This window comes from Atractosteus spatula, chromosome 1, assembly GCF_055471065.1.
Source record: "Atractosteus spatula isolate fAtrSpa1 chromosome 1, fAtrSpa1.hap1, whole genome shotgun sequence".
Classification (NCBI taxonomy): Eukaryota; Metazoa; Chordata; class Actinopteri; order Semionotiformes; family Lepisosteidae; genus Atractosteus; species Atractosteus spatula.
The window spans coordinates 19,490,395-19,508,932 of record NC_142706.1 but is presented as its reverse complement, the minus strand read 5'-3'; the positions used below and the strand labels follow the sequence as shown (position 1 = coordinate 19,508,932).

At 38.5% G+C, this 18,538-nt stretch overlaps 1 protein-coding gene across 3 annotated transcripts in view; it reads left to right on the top strand.

Moving 5' to 3' along the window:
• The window catches only part of LOC148840718 (sodium/hydrogen exchanger 9B2-like), a 30,786-nt gene that overhangs the window by 788 nt on the left and 11,460 nt on the right, over nt 1-18,538 (top strand). For 2 of the 3 annotated variants that reach the window (XR_016090783.1, XM_088909875.1), the window contains exons 1-10: nt 478-1,171; nt 2,633-2,828; nt 3,689-3,859; nt 6,344-6,486; nt 10,439-10,566; nt 11,484-11,659; nt 14,106-14,212; nt 15,764-15,913; nt 16,469-16,577; nt 17,554-17,690. Coding sequence is in view for 2 of the 3 variants with exons in the window: in XM_088909875.1 (XP_088766001.1) it covers nt 1,079-1,171; nt 2,633-2,828; nt 3,689-3,859; nt 6,344-6,486; nt 10,439-10,566; nt 11,484-11,659; nt 14,106-14,212; nt 15,764-15,913; nt 16,469-16,577; nt 17,554-17,690 (1,410 nt within the window). In the remaining variant the exon portion in view is untranslated. Of the gene's footprint in view, nt 1-477; nt 1,172-2,632; nt 2,829-3,688; nt 3,860-6,343; nt 6,487-10,438; nt 10,567-11,483; nt 11,660-14,105; nt 14,213-15,763; nt 15,914-16,468; nt 16,578-17,553; nt 17,691-18,538 lie in introns of those variants that run through there. The other variant, XM_088909883.1, reaches the window with a different exon arrangement.

Sequence of the window (18,538 nt, the reverse complement as noted above, 5' to 3'; positions counted from 1 at the left end):
TCATGGAGCTTTCTCATCATTTAAAAAAAAACCTTAAGATTGTGATGACAAAACTTTGCAACGTAACAACCAGTTTAGAAAAGAAAAATCAACTTTCCAGGCATATACAGTATCGTCCTTGTCATTCTAAAATGAACATCCCTCTAGTGCAAAACGTTTCCTCTGTACTACTTATCTATGATGGTACAGTACCAGACCTGTGTCTGCACCTACAGTACCTATGTGTGTGCTATGTGCGTGGTCGCACTTGATAGCTGTCAATGCTGAGTTGTACACAGTACACGATAGTGCTCATATGCATGTTATATGCTTATATGATATGTATGAGTCTATGGAGTGTGTCGAGGGAGTGGGGAATATTGTCTGTTTCTTATGAAAAGTTTTTTTTTATTAAGTTTGTTGATTTTCCCCCAGTGTGGTATAGTTAGGAATGAGCTGCGTCAGGTTGGCGCTCCAGTCTGTCCACGTCCCTCGACTGTGGCTTTTCCTGATCGCCTCCTAACTCCTAAATCAGAGTCTCGATGTTGTCGTAAACGAGGATGGTTTACCACTTACTCAAGCCTTTGATGTGCAGGACGGGGAAGCTTTGTGCGCGTAATTGTGTGTGCACCCTCTCGCTTGCATCAGTGCATGTGATGTCTGGTTTTAGGGCCGGACTGCACCTGTATCATTAGCTTGCGGAGTCTGCGTATCACCGTCGAATCTAATAAAAAGCGGGGACTTTGGCTTTAGTACCGTGGAGCATGTGTCTCACCGCGCTACGCCCATTAAATCAAACGGAGAAGAAAAGGCTGAGACTTGTCATAATGCCAGTCTGTATCAGAGGAGATTAGCAGCGGAACATATTGCATTAGAGCTTTGGCTCGTCTGTATTGAGCCATTTGGCGATCACAGGTTTGTCAGCAGTCAAATACCTTGTCATGTAATCTAGGGTAAATACTACTGATTAAACATTACTCCGATGGCCAGGTGACGTATTAATAATAATGCATTAGGCTCCTTGCTGGAGTATGAAAAGCACCCCCGGCAACCGATACATCGCTCTTTTGCATTTGGAGTCTCAGTAACACGACAGGCAATGGCCGGCGAGGATGCAGGGGACACGACCCGCGCTGAGGCGGACGAAGAGGCGAGAGACTCGGCAGCAGCGGCGCTGGACTCGGAGACGGAGGTATTGAGAGTTTCGCAGCCGACTGTTGTACGAGTTTGCAAGAATTATCATACACTTATAACAGCTTTCTTTTTTTTTTCAGCGTAGACTAATCACGATACAATATTACACTATTATATTGAATTGTTCTTGTTATTATTATAATTATGCTTATTATATTAGCTTGCACTTTGAACCAAGGGGTGCAAACGTAAAAATAAGCTCTAACTCCATTGTTAAACCATAAAGCTCTATAATGAGTTATACTGTATATCGCAGTACCTGATTTGTGTTCACATGAAAAGACTCCACTTGTGAAGATGATCTTATTTTGTTTCTGTTGTGCACAGATTGTAGGGCTTTATAAATTAATGTTAATGTTGCTATTTAGACAAGATCCTGAAAGTCAAGAAAGAAAAGCTCTTTCTTTAGTATTTAAGTTGATTTCACAGGCCTGTTACTTTATATCATTTATGGTAGTTTTTTCTTTAAAGAGCAGGTTGTATTCTGTTTATAGTTCAAAGATAAACTGGATTCCCTTCAAACACATAGAATTAACCAGTAGATGTATATTTTCAGGTACACGTTTACATTTTAATTTTACCTGCAGAACAATTAAGGAATTGCATGGTGGAGCAGTGGTTAGCATTGCTGCCTCGCAGTACCAGGACTCTGGGTTCGATTCTGTATCTTGTGTGCAATCTTTGTGGAGTTTGTATGTTCTGCCTGTGCTCGTATGCGTTTCCTCTGGGTCCTCTGATATCCTCCCACACTCCAAAGACCTACTGTTTAATTGGCTTCTGGGAAAATTGGCCCTGGTGTGAGTGAGTGTCTGTGCACTGTGATGGACTGGCCTCCCATCCAGGGTGTATCCTGCCTTGCGCCTGCTGCCTGCTGGGATAGACTCCGGCTCCCCCACAACTCTGTATTGGACGAAGCATGTTAGAAGATGGATGGATGGTAGGAAAATTAGATGAGTTATCTTTATAAAAAAACAAAAGCAACTTTTCCAGACTTCCCTTATCTTACCTTTGTTCTTGACAATGTTTAAAGTTTAGAGGACCATCCAGACAGTCTTAACAGGCCAATATGTCTGCACCTTTCTTTCCAGCTCAGCTATTAACTGATTAGAGCATCTCATTACTGGTTAAGTTGTACCAGTTTGCCCTGCTTTAAGAAGCCCAAAAAACCTGCAAAAGCATTCACCCACTTCCAATGATGTCCCATTTTGATCGTGATGTTTTGTGGAATTACAAATGATGCCTGCATATTTTTTGTACACTGTGTAGTGTTGGTAATGCTGGTAATTTGGTAATGCTGTTAGTTTATGTGTTGGCTTATGGCACAGTCCACTTGTTGTGTATCATTGTCAACATGATTGAGGAGTAAATACCTCCCTTATGATGGAATATATTAACTGTGTTGCATATATGACAATTTATTAACAGGATATACTGTATTTTGTCGTTGTTGGGCTACCAGGAGGGGGAAGTAAAGAAGGCTAATATTGGGCTGAAACGTTCTGAAAGTCCTGTAGTTATAGAGGAAACTACTTTCCTGAAAGAAGGGGTGCAAAATGTTGACCAGCCATCAGCTGAACCTGTGAAGAGCTGCTGGAGACTCAGGCAGTTCTGTGCATGTCCTCCAAGAGGGACCCTCGCTTCTATGGTAACGAAAGGTACTGTTGAACTGTTTTGGGGGGGCGTCTAGCATTATGTACTGACAAATATATATATTTAATGTTTTTGCTTGTAACAAATGTCATTTGTCCATTTCAGTATATTCAATTTGGTTTGGATTAGAATTCAGTATTTTTGCTGATCTCTGAAAAATATGTACTGTATGAAATGAGTATTTTATTTTTAACTACTTCAACAACTTACCATTTCAAGGAGAACATTTCTGTAAGAACATTTAGGGGAAAAAAAGTATTAGATTAGAATTATTAATAACATGTAGTGAAAATATGCTATAGGAGCAGAAACATTTATAACAAAGGTGCTGCCTTATTTGTGAATTCTGCAGTTCTACAGTAGGTCTGTGCTGCTTGAATCTCAAATTCCAAAGCAGAAAAACTTATACTTCTGCCACAATGTGTTTATACTAGCCATTGAATAAAGGCTGTATTTTTAAATGTGACCTTCCTTGTGGAGGAAAGTGTTTTAAAATTTTCAACATACCCTGAATGATGTTTTTATTTGGGCTTCAAATGTTCTAAAGATTTGAGTTTCTTTCATCTACTCTGCTACATAAATCAATCTCATAGCATTCAAGCAACAACAATGATGTAACCATTTCATACCTTGTGAGACGCAGGTGCATTTAGTTGTAGCCCCTAGTAGAACTGTGTTATTTCAAATATAATATGAGCTTGGTTGTAGCTGGAAACTACATATCCATAGGTTGAGACCATTACACCCTTTTTACATGACATAACAGCTTACAGAGATAGAAAATCTGAAGGTCTTCTTTTTCATAATTATTGTATGATTATTGTGTGCAAGAGACCCTTATGTGTATGACTTTAATCTATTTTAGTGTCTATGGCATCGCTGCTCTTTGGAGTGGTCTGGTCTATCACGGGCAAAGAGTGTCTGCCAGGTGGGAACCTTTTTGGGATTCTGACGCTGCTTCTGTGTGCTGTTGTCGGAGGGAAGCTGATGGGACTCGTTAAAATCCCTACTCTACCCCCCTTTCCTCCTCTCCTTGGTAAGTAGTAGAAGGATTCAAGTTTCTTTAACTGAGCGGAACACGAACCATTCAGAATCCTCTAACCCAGGCATCTACAACCTGTCACTCCACAGTAAGAATAAATACTGAAGGGTTCCCATTCAAACCATATGATTAGAATCCAGAATTTGCTACATGAACTCGTCAATGGACATTATGCTGGCAAATATACAAACCCACATTTAAACTAAATGTACATCAGCTATGATGTTCCATAAATACTGTATATACACATACTGTAGCTGTACTAATAATACAACAATTATTTTTATCAACAATTACATGTTTTAAATGCTTATTAAAAACTTGCTAGTTTTCATCATCAGTGTTGAAAGCTGTTAGGGCTTCTTCAATAAATACTGTATATACACATACTGTTGCTGTACTAACAGTACAACAATTATTTTTTATCAACAAATGTTTTAAATACTTCTAAAAACTTGCTAGTTTTCATCATCAGTGTTGAAAGGTGTTAGGACTTCAGTAAATACTGTATATACACATACTGTAGCAGTACTAACAATACAGCAATTATTTTTTATCAACAATTAAATGTTTTAAATACTTATTAAAAACTTGCCAGTTTTCATCATCAGTGTTGAAAGCTGTTAGGACTTCTTCAATAAATACTGTATATACACATAATGTAGCTGTACTTACAATACAACAGTTATTTTTTATCAACAAATAAATGTTTTAAATGCTTATTAAAAACTTGCTAGTTTTCATCATCAGTGTTGAAAGCACTTCTTCTTTCTTACATTGCCTTGTCTCTAGGCCGTGTTCTACCTCGATATTGTGTTGTTTGTTCAGTGTGTGGCCTTTTATGTGGTAAATTGTGCTCTGTTCTAATGGTTAAAAGCAAACACTGTGAGTATTTCACTGTATGTGACAAATCAACCTGCAGTACAAGACAAATTAGAAACTTCAAAAGAACACATACTGTTCTGTAGAGGCTAGAGTGGGGAATATACTGTAACTACATTCATATTACTCATGCAAAGTCTCAAGGTAGTTTTTAACGTATAGCGTATAGAGTATAGCAGCAATACATTAAAAAAATATTTACTGAAATAATTAATAGGCATAATTTATCTGCATGGGTGGCACAGTGGTTAGCATTGCTGCCTTGCAGTGCTGGGGCCCTGGGTTCAATTCCAGATCTGGGATGCTGTCTGTGTGGAGATTGTATGTTTCCCACGACATGTGTTCGCATAGGTTTCCTCATTGTGCTCCGGTTTCCTCTTACAGTCCAAAGACTTACTGGTAGGTTAATTGACTGGCCTTGCTGTGAGTGTGTGCTTGTTTGTGTCTGTTTGTGCCCTGTGATGGGCTGGCATCCCATCCAGGGTATATCTTGCCTTGAGCATGTTGCCTGTCCTTCCACAACCCTATACTGGATAAGAAAATTAGTGGTATTCTGTGTGATTTCTGTCACCATGTTGTACAGGAATTTTATACTCCCTACCATTTTTCAGCATTATATAATGTATGTATATATTCGGTTTTGTGTATTAAAGTTAATTTAAATATTTTTTTTAATGTCAAGCATAGATCTTTCTGTTGATTACTTCACTCAACTAATAGAGTCAAACAGTCTACAGAAGGATTCAGTTATGTAGAATAAGTTATTTGTCTTGTCCTGCTACATTTGGTGCATTGTGTAGTGTTGTAATAGTTAAATAACTGCATTTCAAATTGTATTATAAACATAAAGAGAAAATAATATATATGTTTATATTTTGACTGCTAGTCTTTTTTTACCATAACCTTACTTTTACCTTTTAAAATATGATATTCTGTCTGCCAATCATATTTTAGTGCTATAACATGTTGTTTGCCAGGTAAATATTTTGTCCAAGTGAGTCAGAAAAGAGAAACTGTAAAAGACACTTCCTAAATTAACAGTCACTCCCTTAATGTATTGATTTGTAAGTATCTAAACCATCAAAAAGAAATAATTATTGTATAAACATTTCAACACTTATGAGCTATTTATCTGGACATAAAAAGGAGCCATTTCAGACTGTACAATTTTTCTTGTGTTTAAAAGCAAATTTGTTTCATTGTCACAGTTGTTTTTTTCTTGCGCTTTAAAAAACTGTGAATCACTCAACCACAAAGCCACTTCTCCTCTATATGTGTGTTAATGTTTTACTTGATAATCCTTGAGGACTTTAGCCTTGTATAATAAACATTTCGATACATGCGTGTGCTGTCTAGAAACCAAAGCCCGTCTGAAATTTAAATCCAGGTCGAAGTCTAACGTGAGAAATACAAAGCCATATTTTATTTTTATGACCACATTTTTTACACCCACAGTTTTTATCAAGTGGAAGCTTCACATAAACATACATGTCCATGTTTGCTCACCTATATTATTTTCTTTACTTTTAAATAACCACTTTCAGTGCTTGTGGTTTTGAAACTGTGTTTTAATATGATGCTCCATCTTGTTTTCAGGGATGTTGCTGGCTGGCTTTCTTCTCCGCAATGTCCCAGTTGTCTCTGAGGCTGTCAACATTCATTTCCAGTGGTCTTCCTCTTTGAGGAATATTGCCCTCGCAATCATCCTGACCAGAGCAGGGCTAGGACTTGATCCACAGGTACAGTAGGCAAGGGCTAAAGTCCTTTAACTCGGTTCGTCCTTCAATTCCTATCAAAATAAAGCACAGCGATGTTGCAGTAAACTTATGAGCCATTTTGTTTCTCATTTCTAATGAGTTCAGAAAAAAACTCTTAAAACTGAAGAGATCAACAGATTATGTACAGTCTTCTCTTTTACAATTTGACCTGCATTTGTTAACGGTACAGCTGATTGATGAACTGTAATGTCCCTGCTATGTAGTTAACCCACTGATAAATGGTTTGACATTTTCTTGCCAGCAACCAATCAAATGAAATTCATGGTTGTGCAGATAATTTAGCCATTGGCCCCCCATTGACACAGTATGTGACAAAGTAATTTAAAGTAATTTAGAGTCATATATTGTATTAAACTGGTACTGCCGCCATATGTAAAAGAGAGGTATAATGGATCGTGTAAATGTTTTACACATGGATATTAAGCAAAATCACAAGTAATGAGAACAGAAACATAGATGATTGAATCTTGGTACATTTCTGTTATGGGATGTGACACACTATCACATAAAAGTATAGCAAAGTTAGTATCGGGTATGACCAATCTGTATTCATGGATAGACTATTAGAAGTTCTGTCGATCTACAAGTGCAGCTGCAGCTACTTGGTGGTCTTGGTTATCTTCCTGTTGACAAACTTTGTGAGTTGGTCCCTCAGATGTTTACTATTGGACTTTTTCAGGCAAAAAAAAGTTGGTGCAAGATCTCAGTATTGTTTTCTCAAAGTTGTATCATTGTAATCCAACCAGCCATGGTCTTCTGTTATTATGATTGAAATTACATTGACTTTCTGGATCAGAGAAACTGTTAGCTTTTTTGTAATTGTTAATTACAAAAAAAGTAAGGTTGTAAGGTTGCCCACCAAAGACAATATTGTTTTAAAGGAAATTTCTCCCCATATCCTCAGCAAGGTGACTTTAGGCATAACACTCATCATGACATCTTCACACCTTGTCTTTCTTAAGAAACAATGTTCATTAATGAATAAACAACTCCACCAGGCTGTGCTGCCTAATCAGGAGGTCTTTGACGCATAATTTCATTTTTTCAGCTCTAGGTGTTATCCTTGTCTGTAAATGATTTTGCAGATGTATCAAACAGTTGTGAAAGTTCCAGGACAGTGTGGTGATTCTCTGCCTTGAACTTTGCCTGTCCCCTACAGAGCCCTGGACTGATTTTGACAGATTCTTAGACATCTTGTTTTGATCCATTTTAACTCAAATACCATGGTAAAGGTATTTTTATAACAACAACAAATTTGGAGGTCTCCCACTTCATCTGCAAGATGCCACAACTAATGAGTACAGAAAGGAACCAGGCCATTGGGATGATGATGCTACAGTGTTGCAACATCTTAATGTCCTCCCATTTCAGGTCTATTAGACAGTGTTAGGATGACTGGTATCGCTATCGATTGTCCTTTAGTATTGACATGTCGTGATACACCTCTTGTCACTGTGGCAGGATGGGTCCAGGACAATAGCTGTGGCAGATGCTTTTATTGGAACTTCGAACAAACCATTTTGTGACAGAACTATCTCAGGATGTCTGACAGACAGGTTTGTGCTGCTCTAAGCCTTATCACGGCTTACACATCAACATAGACTTTCTAGGCGACATAAATCAGCAAAAGGAGGTAGTCTTAGTTGCAGGAGGTGAGAAGATACTATTTGCTCTGGCAAACTGAAGATTAAAACGATTCCCCTTAGGACGAGAATTTACATAAAACTGTGTTGTTGAACAAGATGGTTTCAGTAGAGGTGAAGCTTCGGTGTAAGGAGCATTTAATACTAAGTTCTAGTTCAAACCTATGGCTGTAGAAAATAGTGTCATTGCTCAGTGTTGTTTCAAACATGGCAGTGTTCTCTCGCACCACAGCCAGGACTACAATGAAATTTCTTTGAGCACACACAGTTCCAGTGTCAGATTAACCTTCGTAATTGCCCAGAATTAACCCAGTTGAAACCCAAGTGTGAGGAGTTGGGTTATCAGCATCACCACTGCTAGTCATGTAGTTGGCACTGGCCTTGCAATATTATTATACAGCTGACCTACAAACACGTGTTAAATGCCAATTTATAATGTATCATAAACGTTAGACATGTCAGAGCACAAGATCATCACACACTTTACTTGAAATTATTCATCACTGCGTGTTTTCAGTTTTTACAGGGGTGGGCAGTGGTCATTTCGGCCGCCCTGTGAAAGGTGTCAGAGGGACACAAAATGTAATTTCTCCCCTGGAATTGTGTTTATGTGTCTATGAAATATATGTGTTATGAAGCTGGGGCAGGAGAACAATGTGCACAGGAGAGAACTGTAAATTCACGTAGCTGTGGTATAGTTTTAAAAGTAATCTCCATGAGAAATACTTAGGTGAAAAATTGTGAAGGGCACAACTAGGCTTTGAATTTGTGTTCAAGTAAAAGGGTTAAAATGGAAGTGGATTGTTGAGGATGGCAGAGTTAGGAGAAACCAGTTATTGATGCCTTTAATAAAAACCTTCCCACATGCATTGCACATAAAGAGAATTTATCAGGTTGTATTTGTATATACAGTAAATGTATATTTAGTAAATGTGATGAAGAGTAAAGTAAAACAATGATAGGTCTGAAGTATAAGAGCGATATTTCTCGTTTGTTTTTTGATAAGTACAAAAAATGCCTCAGTGTATTATTTCATTCACTGTGTAAATACTATGTCTGAAGTAATGGTTATGGTATTAAAAAAGCAAGAAATAAATGAGTATGACTTTAATTATTTGAAGACCTGTATTTTACAATAACCGATCTGTTGTTTAGAAGTGTCACAATCATTATAATTTTCTTGTGGTTTCAAAAAACATCAAAGGCTGTTTTACTCTTGACCGCTATGAAGTCATTTATAATAGTATGCCTCCTGGGGTTTTGTCAAATAGCCAAGACGTCTATTAGCTAAGAAGTCTGTGTCACTCAAAAGACCTATTTGTAACAATACTTTACAAGCCTTTGTCTAGACTACTGCCCAAGGACCTTTATGATTGACGAGGAGTTTCTAAAATAGTCCTTTGGAATAAGGATTTAATTTTTATGTTAAACAGATCACTAAACCAATTTAACAAAACAATTTAGTTTAGTATAGTACATTGCTTTTTTGTTTAATGGATTGATTATTTATTAATACATTTTGTACGCCAAAGGGAAACATTCTTCCAGAGCTTCATGGCGATGTAAAAATGACATCTAGTGGCAAAATTTGAAGTTGCATTATATTCAATGTGTATTCAGGGGTCCTTTTTTAGAACGTATAACAGAAATCCAAGAAAAAACAAGCCCATAAACCCAATTTCACTAGGGTATTAAGTAACCCCCTGGTTTGGTTTGGCATAGAGGGGTTCTCATTAGCTCATCCTTTATAGACAGACTCATCTCTCAAACCATATTAAAGCCAAACAGCAATAAAAAAATTATCGGTATTATACATACATTCCCTGGGTTTGCCTGTAACTACTGCATTTGAATGTAAAGCTTCCATCCATCTGTTTTCTAACAGCTTTATCCCATACAGAGTCACGGAGGAGCCAGAGCCTATCCTGGCAAGCAATGGGCACAAGGCGGGGTACACCCTGGATAGGCCAGTCCACACACACAGACACTCACACACTGACAAACACTCCTAGAAGCAAATTAACCTCCCAGTCTGTCTTTGTAGCATGGGAGGAAATGGGAGCACCAGAGCAAACCCACTTGAACAGAGGGAGAACATACAAACTCCACACAGATGGCACCCCAGGTGCTGAACCCGGGGCTCCAGCACTGTGAGGCAGCAATACTAACCACTGTCAACCGTGCCTCCCCAGTGCAAAAACATTTATCATTAAAAAAAAATTGTGCTACTGTTATTTGTATTTTTGATTATTGTTAATGTTCTTTTTCAGGCTCTTAAAAAACTGAAAGCAGTGTGCTTACGGCTCGCAATGGGACCCTGTACAATAGAGGCGTGTTCCGTGGCCATTCTCAGTCACTTCATGATGAATCTGCCTTGGATCTGGGGGTTCATCTTGGGGTAAGAAAAGACAAGCCATCTTTACTTTTTTCACATGGCAAAGAAGGGAAAAGATGTTACGTGGGCAGAGCCCAAATTAGTTTGTCTAGTGGACCCTATGCAGTTGTTTTTTTGAAGTCGTGGATCTGAGTATAAATAGTAACAGGAACGGTAAGTCCTATTCAGCTAATAGTCTCTGGTTGCTGGAGGCTGATACTGTAACAAAAGACATGTTTTTAGCTATGCTTTTTTTCAGGTTTTACTATTTAGTTTCCTAAATGTGTTTTTGGCCAACATAAAATAGGTTGTAGTGTAGATTGTTTTGATGAAGCAGAAATACTGTACCATGGATTGCTTTGAGTTCAGGCGCCATTTGGGGAATGCTTATCAAAAGGAGGCAGCTTGTCTGAGATACACATGACCTGCAACTATCTTGTTTTAAAGTTTTCAACTTTTAAATCTGAAGGAAATCAAAATAAGTTACAATGAGATATAATGAGAAGCTTACACATAAGAGTCTGATGTTTTTTCCTGTATAGTGATGTAACTCATTTACACCCTCGAAGCAACAGTAAACTATATACACTTGAGCAGTTTATAGAATGACATACTTCATCGATGAAAATGGTATGGTACAGTGAGAGCTACTGTATGTTGTGATATTATATCAGTGTCATATCATGTAAAACTTTTCAATTACTGTTTGTCCTTCTCAATAAGGAAGACACAGAAAATATATGGGGATACATTTACAGTACATTTCTTAAATTTGTTAGCAAATTTCTGAAGAGGAAACAGCAGAGTTCACAGAAGGCTTGGTCCCTGAACCATCCTCCTGTGCCTGGTGTTTCCTGAACCTGTAGTACACAATGTGTACTCCCAGACACGGCACAGTCCCTTAGTAGCATCACCCTGACTAAAAGCCGTCCCATGTCCAGGTTTGTTTTAGGCGCTGTGTCTCCAGCTGTGGTGGTCCCCTCCATGTTGCTTTTACAAAAGCAGGGTTACGGCGTTGAGCAGGGCATTCCCACACTTCTGATGGCGGCGGGCAGCTTTGATGACATCCTGGCCATCACTGGATTCACAACCTGTATGGGGATGGCATTCTCTACCGGTAAGGACAGCCCAACACTGATTTCACACCCTGCAAAATTTCAAATATGTTCCAGCACATAGAGGATGGTTTTGGTTCTGTTCTTCATGCCACAGTAGGCATAAGCCCACAAAAAACTGCACATATCTTCCAGAGTAATTATTTTTGCATTGGGTTTCTAGAATGTAAACTAAAACGCAAATAATTCAATTTTTATTAGAAAATTCCCATTCAGTATAGGGTTTCAAGAAAATATTAAATGTGACAACGCCTAAGACTAGATAACTAAACTAAAACTAAATATTCTTTTAAGAATACGAAGAAGAGTGAAATACATAGGATGTTCTCTTAACGTGCACTTTTCTCAGAGGCATTTCAGTACTAGTTAAAGAACCTCTCTCGTTATTGCGTCAATTATATTGTAAATGGAATTTCATTAGTGAAAAAACGTTGCCGTTAATATTAAGGTACACACGAGCATTGAGCCACCAGCACCATTATACTGTACCTCAGAAAGAGTAAATTGCTTCACCAGTTAAATTAACGGGATATATTAAGAAGATTTTAGATTTTACAAGCCCCGAGTTAAATTTACCTACACCCCTACTCATACTAACAATGTCTGTACTGTCCAGGTACTGTAGTCGGGACCTCGATTTAACATCTCATTTCAAGGACAGCGCCCCCTGTTGCACAGTGTCCCCAGTCACCAGGCTGGTTAGGAAATTCTGGTCCAGAGAGGTCATAGGGTCTGTTCTGCCAATTTAAAAATAACTCTAATCTCCTCAGCAAACATTTTTTTTAATCATTTTAGGTAAAAGTATTGTGGTATCGTGGCTATTAGTTACATACTAGAGCAAATAGCTCATTTGTTATAGTTATTACAATACCATGAGTCAGATTTATAGAAGAGGGATACCTGTGATTGCTATTTTTTTGTATATTAAGGGAACATGAGATTAAATGTTAATACTTTTAAAGGAGAAAAATACAAATTAAACAATCAAGAAGTCAGCCTTCCAATAATATTAAAAAGATCAAAATAATGCCGTACAGTACTGTATGTTACACCAGACGCAGTAGAATTACAAGCAAGCCTGACTCTCTATATTAATTTTATATTCATGTTATCTGTTGTTATTCATTAACAATTTTAAGATAAATGCCACACATACAGACAATAAAAAATATAGTATTATTACTTATTTGGAAATTGTAGTTGCGATCATGACTTTCTCAATGTACCATACTTCCATCTAGTGGTGTGTTAATCCAAATGAAGTAAATAGCTCCAGTATAGAAGATCCTGTAGTCACATGTGCATGTGTATATAGCTCCAGTTTCCTCCTACAGTCCAAAAACTTACTGGTAGGATAATTAGCTTCTAAGAAAATTGGCCCTGGTGTGAGTGTGTCCAAGGCTGTATTATCCAATAGGCACAGTAGGCACTGTACCTAGGGCCTATAAACTAAAAGGCCTATGAAAAAATATTTGCCAATGTTTTTTTTAGTTGTATGATAAAAACTGTAACAAAGATCTCTTCTTGAATAAATAATAGATAGCAAGGTTAGGCAACCTGAAAAAATAACATTCAGGATAATTTCGATAACTCATTTATCCATAGAAATACATAGATACACACATAAACATGCATCCACCAACGGGCCTGTGAAACAGAAGTAGAACTACAAGGACCTGAATCCAGCCCCAGGGACCACACATAGGGCAGGAACACAGGGACAATTTAGAGATGCCAGTTAACCTAGCCAACGTGTCTTTGGAAGGGGTCAGGAAAGCATAGCACACAGAGAAAACCCACCCACAAACAGGAAAAAACATGCAACTCCCAGACAAAATCTGCCCCAGTCCAGGATCAGACTTGATCCCTAGAAGCTATGAGGCACCAAAGCCAATTAGCAAACCGCTGTGCCGGCCTTTTTACACATATTATCTACTGTAATATCAGGAACTGACTCAGTTTCAGTTTTAGTCAGCAGTAAAATGTAGTTGAGCGTATGAAGACATTTTTGTTTTTTCAGTTCTCTTTTTGTGTACAGATATTCTCAGAAAGAAAACCAGATGTAAACATTCTCACACTGCAGCTCATTATGAGGGTAGAGTTACTGAACATTTTCAGGGTTTGATGTTTGAAATGATGTTTTGTGGAAACTGCGTTCCTGCTCCATCCCAGACATGACAGGACAAGCTCTGAATTCATATTTCTTCTAGAAAAACTGCTTCATGAACATGGTTGAAGCACAACTAAGGGCAAAGGTCCTGGTTAGTTCAGGTTTATCTTTATCACTCTTTTGGAAAAGTCAGCAAGCTTTTAGTTTTGGGAGTTTGTTTAAACACAAGCCTTACACTGTGTGTCCTTCCTGGTTTTCCTGAGGTCACTTCAAGGTGTTGGAGTCTGTACCCACTATTGTCTTTGTCCTTTTGCATTCTTCCTGGGCTTCTTGTGCAGGATCCACCATATACAATGTCTTCAGAGGGATCATGGAAGTGGCCGGAGGAATAATCGCTGGAGTGGTTTTGGGCTTTTTTATTCGTTTTTTCCCTAGCAAAGACCAGGTAAACTTCCCTGCTATAATGACAAACAAATCTCACCGTGTTGTTCCTTTTCCTTTTCAAATGTCAGTTGTTTTTTTACTCCCACCCAATTTGAAATAGCCAGTGGAGTGGATTTTGTTCTCCAAACCCTGTGAAACCTCTATAAGGAGAGAATGAGGAAGCGTAGATACAGTCCTCCTGCCTGCTCCCACTTTCAATTCCCTTGTCTTTCCACACGTCACAGGAAACGCAACTCCGGGCTGTTCAGCAGGTTCAGCACCAGTGTTCAGTTCAGAAACACGGCCGTCACTTCTCAAGCTTGTGAGAGGCTGTGGGTGGCGCTGTCCCATGCTCTCATCAGCAGTGCTCAGCCAGCTATGAGCCGGCCCTTGGAGAATCCCAGTCATAGTCGGCCAGAGTGACATGGCCAGAGCTCGAATCTGTGATCCAAGAGCTCAACATGTGCTCAGGCGAGGATTTCTGCTGGTTGAGCCTTTCAGGAGGGCGCCTTTCAAGTATTATTTTAAAGTCATTTACATTGCCCATAGGAATCATTTTGTTCATTACAGTTACTGTCAAGGGAAGATCAGCCTTGCTGCATCATCAATGGATCAAATTTATAGTTTCAGAAACAGATATAACCCAGATAGGTAAAACTTAATTTCGCCATTACATTTTTTAAATAATCAAAAAATAAAATACAAATTAATTAACCTGTGATAAGATTATGTTACTGTGTATTTAGAAGGTGTGGGATTAACCTTTGGATGTTGTTACAAACACTGCATGTGTTTGAAAAAGTTTCCAATTAGTTTTTCTTAATGTCATGGATGCAGTACACTATACACCTAATTCCAGTGTCTTCAATAGCTTTATCTACTACCTCAAAATGACTAAAGGGGTCTTGGAGCCCTTTTACTGACACATTCATGCTTTTTAAAAGACAGTTTTATTAGTCTCCAGCAACTGTATGTAGTTCCGAAGATTTATCTTTCTTGTGTACCGTGAAGAGAATCTGTCATAAAAGCATATTGTTTTAAGTTTTTAAGCTGAGAAAGTAGACGAGCAATTTGTTGGTGCTAGCTGACGTAAACCTACTGTATGATCTAAGTCTGAGACAGCAGCATATGTGTTTTTTACTGAACTGTGAGCCACCTCATGGTGTGACTGGGGTGAGAACTGAATGCTGACCCCTGGCCTAAAATGTTCAGAAAAGTGAGAAAGTGACTGGAGCGATTGAGCAAGAATACACAACCTTGGCTCTTACATCATCATTCTGTTGCAGGATTTGTAGCTCAATTAGGTTCTTATTTAATTAAAGGACTCTTAATCATTTGATCATGCTTCTAATGATCACTGAAAACATTTCTTAAGGAAAAAACGACTTGTGATATGAAAGAGTCAGTTAACCCCTTGGACAGAGACAAAAGGGCTTCGCCCTGAGTCCATCTCGTCTTCCATCTTGAAGTCCAACAATTAGTCATAATTGAAGCAAAACAAAGCTCTTGCCATGATAACATAAAGCAGGTTAGGCTGTGTGCCTTCTTTAATTCTGTTTTTCTTTTCTTTTAGAAAGACCTAGTGATGAAGAGGTCTTTCCTGCTCCTGGGCCTTTCCGTCTTTGCTGTCTTTGGCAGTCATGTTATTGGGTTTCCTGGTTCTGGAGGCCTGTGTACCCTCGTGATGGCGTTTTTGGCAGGCATGGGTTGGGCGGATTCAAAGGTCAGTGGGCCAGTTAGTGAACTAGCAGCTTATCTTGGTTTCTCTGGGAGGTGTTCTTCCCGTTTAGGGTGCGTCTGACTTGACCTCTGTGATTTAAACCCTTTATCCAATGCAGGAGTGTCTGGGCAGTGACATAACATTTATGGAAAACCTGGCTGTGCCATTATTGGCAGTGTCAGTGGACACCTTTGATGACAGTACCTTCTGGTGTGTGCTGTCATTTGTTATGCACATGTTCCTCATGGTCTCATTGGTATATGGACCAAATTATATTGTTTTATAATGCATAAATGTTGCAATACAATAGCATAAGTCTATATAGAAAATCTGAAAATGTATTTTAAATTGCAGATAAAAACTGGCCATTTGCAACTTTCTTATACTGACTAGTTGATGATGATGTTTCTTCTAAAGGAATAACTTTATTGTTTGTATTTCATTTTGGCTGGTTTAGATATCAGTTTTTTAATTTATTTTTATATGAAATTGCTTGGTCATCTGCTGCAGATAAATCTACAGTGGCTTTCATTTTTCCATTTAATCTCATTTGAGCAGGGTGCCGTGGAGAATGTTGTTGGAAGGGCCTGGGACATCTTCCAACCACTTCTTTTTGGTCTAATTGGAGCAGAAATATCTGTGTCTTCCCTAAATCCGAATACAGTGGGTAAGATTTGTATATTTGCATTTGTTTCCTGTTCCGTACTTTTCTGCCAGAAAATGTGAATTATTAAGGCTTAATTCTCTTAGAAAATGAGAATATTTAAAGTTCAAGTACTGTATATAAAGAAGTGTTTGAATCCCAGCACAATATTATAATGAAGGAACAATGTATTATCATAAACATTCTAGGTCATGGAAAATGTAAACAACCTGAAAGACTGTAGATTCACAGGCCAGGAAAAATCACAGAAAGAGACAAAAGAGAAATAGAAAATGACCAAAGAAATAAACATCTATGAAAACTAATTAAAAGGTAATGACAAAATGGATATAATAAGAATAGAACATCTGTTAGAGGAGGTCGTTTAGCCCATATAGCTCATTTGGTTTCGGGTAGGTAATTCATCTGAGGATCTGATCCAGCCATTTTCTGAAAGAAGCCAGAGTATCAGCTTTAACAGCTTGACATCATGGCTTGTTCCTGACTCACACAACCCTTTTGTGTAAAGAAGATCTTCCAGTTCTCAATTGTGGTTCTACTTGTGTATTCTGGTTCATGTTTCACTGTTCATCCTGAAGAAGTCAACTTTTTTACAATGTGAATACCTTTGAGGATGTAGCAAACTTGAATGAAGTCCTCTTTTAGTCTTTTCTGTTTGAGGCTAAGACTAAAATTTTTTTGACAGATTTAAAAGCAATTGAAGAGAGTCCATCTTGTCTTCCACTTTGAAGTCTAACTAGTCATCAGTGAAGTGAAACAAAGCTGTTACTATGGTTACAGTATTCAGGTCAGGCTATGTGACTTTTTAATTCTGTTTAGAGTGCTCTATCCAGCTGTTTAACTTGTTATTGTTAAGGCTCAGTATTATAAATAGGACTGGATGCCCAGGACATTATCTCAGGAGTACAACCTGTTCCTTAAATATCCCCAGTGTATTTTCTTTGCTTGTGCCTCTAATTCACATCCACTGTCTTCTCAGGTCTTGGTGTGGCCACCTTGTCCATTGGTGTGGTAGTGCGTGTTCTGTTCACATTTATTATGGTGACGTTTGCTGGGTTTAACATCAAGGAGAAGGTGTTTGTTTCCCTAGCCTGGATGCCTAAAGCAACTGTTCAGGTATAAACCGTTTAGTATATAAAGATTATCCTTTACTCATTAAAAAAATAATCAATGTCAAATTAATATGTCGTCTACTATTCATCTTAGTCTGATTCAAAAAATATTTATAAAGAATGAGCTAAATATGTTAATTATAATAAGGATGTGTTAATGCAACACAAAGGTGGAGCTGACTTTAAGAGTAGTGTGTGGCTTTCCATGAGGGTCAATCTTCAGTGTTTCAATGCGGAAGCCAGTATGTGTTTGAAGCATGTTAAGCTCTGGAATACTATTAAGAATAAAATACAGAAATAAAAAGAATTGATCACCAAGAGTAGCAGCATGGAGGAACGGTGGCCAGTATTGCTGCCTCTCAGTTCTGGGGCCTGGGGTGCTATCTGCGTAGAGTTTGCATGTTCTGTCTGTGTTTGCATGGGTTTCCTCCAGGTGTGCCAGTTCCCTTCCACAGCCCTCCCAAAGACATACTGGTAGGGTAATTGGCTTCTGGATAGACTGGCCTGATATAAGTGTGTGCCCTGCAATAGACTGGCATCCCATCCAAGGTGTTCCCTGAATTGTGCCTGCTGCTTGCTGAGATAGGCTCCAGCTCCCCCACAGCCCTGAATTGGATAAGGGCACTATGGTGGTGCAGTGGTTAGCATTGCTGCTTTACAACGCTGGGGCCCTGGGTTCAATTATTGGGGTACTATCTGTGTGGAGTTCCTAGGTTCTTCCCTTGTTCACATGGCTTTCCTCCACGTTTCCTCCCATTGTCAAAAGATGACATACCGGTATGTTAATTGGCTTCAGGAAAATTGGGTGTGGTCAGAGTGTGTATGTGTTTGTTTCTGTGTGTGGCCTGTGCT